General features: G+C 68.0%; 1 protein-coding gene across 1 annotated transcript in view; it reads left to right on the top strand.

Moving 5' to 3' along the window:
• WNT6 (Wnt family member 6) overlaps positions 1-5,921 on the top strand; it is a 12,760-nt gene extending 6,839 nt beyond the window's left edge. Inside the window, exons 2-4 of the mRNA XM_026033853.1 lie at positions 1,864-2,084; positions 4,791-5,092; positions 5,246-5,921. Of these exons, the coding sequence (XP_025889638.1) occupies positions 1,864-2,084; positions 4,791-5,092; positions 5,246-5,707 (985 nt within the window). The 3' untranslated portion in view covers positions 5,708-5,921. The remainder of the gene's footprint in view (positions 1-1,863; positions 2,085-4,790; positions 5,093-5,245) is intronic.
• Positions 5,922-6,302: the final 381 nt, after the last annotated feature.

The following is a 6,302-nucleotide window of genomic DNA, read 5'->3' as shown; positions in this document are numbered from 1 at the left end:
CATCCCGCCGGCCCGTCTGATCCGCCGGGCCGGGGTGAGCCGCAGTTCAGCATTTGATCTGGCGGCCCCGGGGCTCGCTCCGCGTTTTTATAAGAGTACAAAGAGTCCTCTCTTAATGAAACGTCCCGGCTCGGCTCGCCTGCTTCTCCCCCAGCCCGACGCGGTGGGCAGCCAAACTGCGCTGTGGCCGCTGCTGCGAGCGGGCAGCCTGCGGACCCCCTGGCCGCTGCCAGGGGATGARCCCCACGGAGATGACACCTGGGCTGGGGGTCGCTGCTGAGGGATGGGGACCCTGGTTTGAGTGCATCGCGTGCATGGGACATGTTGGGCACGGGCAGCGGGTGCTCTTGGGCACGGGCAGCGGCTGCGCTCGCCTCCTTTCCCCCACTGGAGGTCACCTTTCCAGGCTGCGTCCCTGCGCTGGGCTCTCTCCTGCCCTCTCCCTCCTCGGGAGCTCTTCTTGCAGGCACCTCCTTCCCAGACCCGGCCACGCTGCTCCAGGGGGACTGCCCCGACTCCGCAGCAGCTCTAGCTCTTGCAGGAGGGACTAGGACACTAGCGTGGGAGCTGAGGTGGCGGGGACGGCTGCAAGGCTCCACTGGCTGCACAAGGAGGGCAGTGGGAGCTGCATTAAGCCCAGCCTGACCCGAGTGCTCCCTGGCTTGGTACTGGGGATGGCTCCTGGTGCAGGGGAGGGAGGGACTGGCTGGCTGGGAGCGCGGCATGGGGCCCTGGCAGCTCCTGGAGCTCTGTGGGGGCTGCGTGTTGGGCGGCTTGGCGGCCCAAACGCAGCTGAAGAACTCCAGCCCCCCGGCTGCAGGAGAGAAGAAAGCGACTCAGGAGATATTTAAACACGGAGCTTCATCTTGCGATTTTTGAGCCTCTGGGGCTTGGCCAGACTATAAAGGCACGCTGGGCTTGGGAATCCACGCAGCACCCGGTGCGTTCCCGCGAGCAGCTCCAGTCCATGGGGGGCCCTGCGGAGAGGYGGCCGGGAGCCCCCGCGCCCGGGAGGACACAGAGGCTGCGGCAGGGCCGCTCGCTCGCTGCCCGGTCACCCTGGTGTCCAAGCGCCCTGCTCTGAGGTCAGCGCTGCGGCGGGGCCCCGCACAGTGCGCGGAGAGGCCATGGGATGCAGCGTCTCCGGGCAAATGGGCTGCAGCTGGGAGGGCGGGAGAGCCCCAGGAACCCTGCGGGGACCARGCTGGGCTCCTCGCAGCTCCAGAGGGCACTCAAGGTGAAGCGAATGGGGAGCGGGCAGGAGTTTGTGCACCAGTGTCATGCGGGGAGCACATCGGGGAGCTGGCACATCCCTCCCTCCTGTGCACGGGGTGGCCCGTGGCACCGTCCCCCATGCTGCCACCGTGGGAGCAGGCCGGAGACCTGGCCCTGGGCCAAGGGCTTTATCTCCGGCAAGGTCACCAGGCTCAGCTCCCACGGGGAGAAGCAGCGCAGCCCCCGGCGTGGGGGGAGACGGGGCAGGAATGCGGCCGGGACAGGCTCTGCCCTGCGCCACGGTAGCGGGCCCGAGCAGACCTGTGTGGGTCTCTCCGTGGTGCTGGGGATGTGCAAGGTCACCACTGCYCCTGCACGGCCCCGGGCATCTCTGCACCTCCCAGGATGTCCCCAGAGCAAGGCCAGAGCTGCCCCAAGCTGGCCCGGCCCCTGCTCCAGCAGTGGGGTGTCCCCTTGGGTCCCCACCTGGCTGGACAGGACGTGGTGTCCCCAAGGGTGCTGGCACCCAGGTGCCACCCGCACTGCCCATCCTGCAGCCCCCACACTCAGCCCCTGCACCCCAGGGTGCCTCCGTGGCGGTGCGGGCGCCCGGTGCCGCTTTTGCTCTGCTCGTTGTCCCTCCTGCAGGGCAGTGGGCAGCCCCCTGGTCATGGACCCCAACAGCATCTGCCGCAAGACGAAGCGGCTGGCGGGGAAGCAGGCGGAGCTGTGCCAGTTGGAGCCCGAGATCGTGCAGGAGGTGGCCAAGGGCACCAAGCTGGGCGTGCGGGAGTGCCAGTACCAGTTCCGCTTCCGCCGCTGGAACTGCACCAGCCACAGCAAGTACTTTGGAAAGATCCTGCAGCAGGGTAAGGCCGCGGCCCCGCTCATCCCGCAGCCCCCCAACACAGTGCAGCTGCCCCCTGCACCCCGGTGTGCCCGTGCACGGGGTGCGCGGGTGTGCGGGTGTGCACAGCCGTGCGTGTGTGCACAGCCGTGTGCGTGTGTGCACAGCCGTGCGGGGCCCCGGCAGCCCCACTGCCGGGGGGTCGTGTGTGTGCGTGTGTGTGAGCGGAGGGGGGGCCGGCGCGGCGCGGCGCAGCCACGCTGGGGTTTTGCTGCCGGAACATGTCTCCCCGTGTTGTAATGAAGTAATTAGCGATGCTCCCAGACAGCGCAGGGCTTCGCAGAGCCCAAGAATGCACCCGCGTCTGGCAGTGATTTACTGCTCCCCAGGGACCCTGCTGGGGGAAGGGGTCAGGGTGCGAGGAAGTACTGGGAGCTGCCCCTGGCTCATGGGTGCTCTGCACATCCCCTCTGTGCGGGCCTTGCAGGGGACATGGGGCACGGGAGCTGGCCACCGTCCCTGATGTCACCCCTGTGCTCCCTTCCCATGCCAGAGGCCTGGGTGTCAGGGAGGGAAAAGCGRGTCCCGTGCATGCACCAGCCTGAGGATGCCCAAAGGCCCCTCCTGGTGCTTGGAGAGCTAGTGCAGCAACGTCCCTGGCCTGGCAGCACCTCTCCCAGGTGGTCACACGGGGCTGGGTGCACCCAGGCAAGAGCAGAGCRGAAACGTCCTTGGGTCTTGCCAGGAGGCCAGGGTGGCCACACTCCCCATTGGGACTGTGCAGGATGCAGGACAGCAGGAGCACAGGATGCAGCCTGTCCCACAGCACGGAGATGCTCCTCACTTTTGTGGAGCTGGGAACCTGGCCCAAGAGCTGCCAGTGGGGATGGAGCAGCTGCCRCGCTGGTGCCTGCCAGTGCCCAACACACCGAGCAGGGGAGAGCAGAGACCTCGAGGGGAGCCACCCACTGCTGTGCCCTGTGTGGGGACACAGGATGTGTCCTGTGGTGCCCACGGCATGGCCCTGTCTCCAGGAAGGTGGCCCAGCTCAGCGTGGTGGACACATTTAAGACACTGATTTGCAAATGTGGGACCCCCCCAATCTGGAGAGACGTATTCAGTCCCGGGGCAGAGAGCCAGGGACAGCCAGGGGACTGTCCTGCCTCCTGAGCAACCTGTTTGAAGGTTGTCCTGGCAGAGAGGCAGGTGGGATCTGTGCCAGGACGGGCTCCAGGCTGGAAACGGGAGCTGTAACCCACCAGAGCCAGGCCAGATGGTGGGTGGGTGAYGCTGGCAGATGAACTGCCTGGTACCCGGAGAGAAGCTCGGAGTGGGGGAGTCTCAGGCACATTGGGCATGGGGCTGCTGGAGGAGCTGCCAGGCTCCCTTTGGCCCCATAGCACTGCTGGGGTCACAGGTAGGAGCAGTGTCCCGGGGACAGTGGGGAGGCCCTGGGCCTCTCCCAGGAGAAGGAGAGGCTGAGGGAAAGCGCAGCTGGAGGTGCGGAGCTCCTTGGGGCCGCAGCTGTGGGCGAGGGGCAGAGAGGGGCAAGGGGCGAGCCGAGGGCCTCTCTGCGGGCAGACCCAGCCTCCAGACCTGCTGCAGCTCCGCACGGGCCAGCCCGGGCTCCCGGCGGCCCTGGCGCCTGCTCAGCAGCCTCCTCTTTCCAAGCAAGGAGGCTGCAGCCAGCCCTGGTTTCCAGCCGTTGCCCCCCTGGCCGGTCCCGTACCGCAGCTCAGACCAGGGCCCCGTGAGCGAGGGGCACCCCAGCTGCTTGCAAGGCACCCTAGTCCCTCCAAGACAGGGCGTAGCACCGTGGGGCTGCAGTCGCAGCCTTTCCCTGGGGATGCCTTCCCAGAGCGTCGCACAGCTGGGGGCCGAGTGACAGCAACTGAGGACACCCCCTTTTCCAGGATGGCCCTTCTGAGAGCTCTGGGGGTGCAGGCGTGTGAGGACACACGGTCAGAGCCTCTTGCTCCACATGTTCACTGCAGGCGTTTGCTGCCCCCACACATGTGCCTTGCAGGAGTGCCTGGGCTGCCCGAAGCCTGGAGGGACACACAGGGCCAGGACGTGACCAGGACATGCATGGCAGGTCCCCCCATACCACAGGCTCCTCTGCGTGTCCCCCAGGGCCACCCCCTGCGTTGGGGTGGGCAGGAGGCTGCCTGGCACGGGGGGAGCGCGGGACCCCCCCGAGCAGGGCGCCGTGCTCCCACTGCCAGAATCCCCCGCTGGCTGCGGCTGCGAGCGGCAGGTCCGGGCAGGGGAAGGATGCCTGGAATTTGTGTCCCGGAGCAGAGCGAGACAGGAGCAAATACTAATAATAAATAATCCTGCAGGGTGGAGGCTGTGCCGGCGGAGGGAGGGGGGCAGGCACCTCCCGTGGCAAAGGSGCATGGAGGGAGGTCAGGTGGGTCGGCTTCACCCTGGGCACCCTGGAGAGGGGCAAGCAGCACCCATGGGGTGTCACCTTGTGCCACTGCCCTGCTGTCCCCTCTGTGATACAGCTTGCACCAGCGGGTGGGATTTTCACAGCTCTGGGGGACCRTGGGGCACCACCAGGTTATGCAGCACCCCTCCTATGTGCCCCACATGCCTATGGGGCAGCCCCAGCTCTTGCAGGGGGAGGCAAGGGGCAGAAGCGGGGAGCCGAGCCCGCGTGGGGTGCAGTGTGTCCCCGGGCTGCCCGCAGAGCCCCCACGCGGCTCCGCGTCTCTCCCCGCAGATATCCGTGAGACGGCGTTCGTGTACGCGATCACGGCGGCCGGCGTGAGCCACGCCATCACGCAGGCGTGCAGCATGGGCGAGCTGCTGCAGTGCGGCTGCGAGCTGACGCGCAGCCGGGCCCCGCCGGCGCCCACCGCCGGCCCCGGCGCCGACGGCACCGCCTGGGAGTGGGGCGGCTGCGGCGACGACGTGCAGTTCGGCTACGAGAAGTCCCAGCAGTTCATGGACGCCAAGAGCAAGAAAGGCAAGAACGACATCCGGGCCCTCATCGACCTGCACAACAACGAAGCCGGGCGCCTGGTAAGGGCTCTCCGCTCCCTGTCCTCCAAGGTGCAATGGGGTGGCTGCAATGGGACCCCCAGGACCTAAGCTGGGGGTGCTGGAGAGGGACACGGGTGCCCAGGAGGTCCCAGCGGGGACACCCCTGATCTGAGCGTCCCCCTGTCCCCCCAGGCGGTGCGGAGCTACATGAGGACGGAGTGCAAGTGCCACGGGCTGTCGGGCTCCTGCACCCTGCGCACCTGCTGGCGGAAGATGCCCCATTTCCGCGAGGTGGGCGACCGCCTGCTCGAGCGCTTCAACGGCGCCTTCAAGGTCATGGGCGGCAACGACGGCAAGACCCTCATCCCCGTGGGCGACAACATCAAGCCGCCCGACAAGCAGGACCTCATCTACTCGGCCGACTCGCCCGACTTCTGCTCGGCCAACCGCAAGACGGGCTCGCTGGGCACGCGGGGCCGCGTGTGCAACAGCACGGCCATGGACACCAGCGGCTGCGACCTGCTGTGCTGCGGGCGCGGGCACCGCGACGAGACCGTGGTGCTGGAGGAGAACTGCCTGTGCCGCTTCCACTGGTGCTGCGTGGTGCAGTGCCGCAAGTGCTCCGTGCGCCAGGAGCTCAGCCTGTGCGTGTGACCGCCCCGGCCGCGCCGCCGGGCTGGGACACTATGGGGGCCACCGCCGGCCCCGGGACACGGACAGGCCACCCTGGAGAGTGGGCTGGGCTGGTGGCAGGGACAGCGCGGGGAGCCCGGCTCTGCTCCCTGTGGCGCAGGGGACACTTGGGGGCTGCCCGGGGGCCCGCGGCCCCTGCAGCGGGAGCTGCCACCAATAAAGCTATTTAAACCCGCTGTCCCGCAGCACTGGCTGGGGAGGGCTGGGAAGCCCTTGCTCCGAGCTGCTGGTGTCCCAGCTCCACGCAACCAGGATCGCCGTGATGAACAACCTCCGCCGCTGCCTCCGCGGCCACTTCCAGGTGGTGCTGCCGGCCACCCGCATGCGAATCCCTCCGAGACCTCCTGTATTTTCTTCTCGCCACTTTCAGCCCCTTTGGCGGCAGTGGCTGCCGCGGGGCTGGGCACGGAGGAGTGCTGCATAGCCCTGGCACTGCTGCCCTGGTGGCATGCGAGGTATTCGCTTGGCATGCCACGGGCCGCGTGCAGCCTCACCTGCCCGGCGCTGCGCCAGCCACGGCTGCGTAACCGGAGCTGCCTGGGTGCCCCTGGGCAAA

The sequence above is a fragment of the Nothoprocta perdicaria genome, unplaced genomic scaffold (genome assembly GCF_003342845.1).
Source record: "Nothoprocta perdicaria isolate Ctin4 unplaced genomic scaffold, notPer1 scaffold_0, whole genome shotgun sequence".
NCBI lineage: Eukaryota > Metazoa > Chordata > Aves > Tinamiformes > Tinamidae > Nothoprocta > Nothoprocta perdicaria.
Note: the sequence above shows the minus strand (reverse complement) of the source record. Positions and strands in the feature narration are given on the sequence as shown.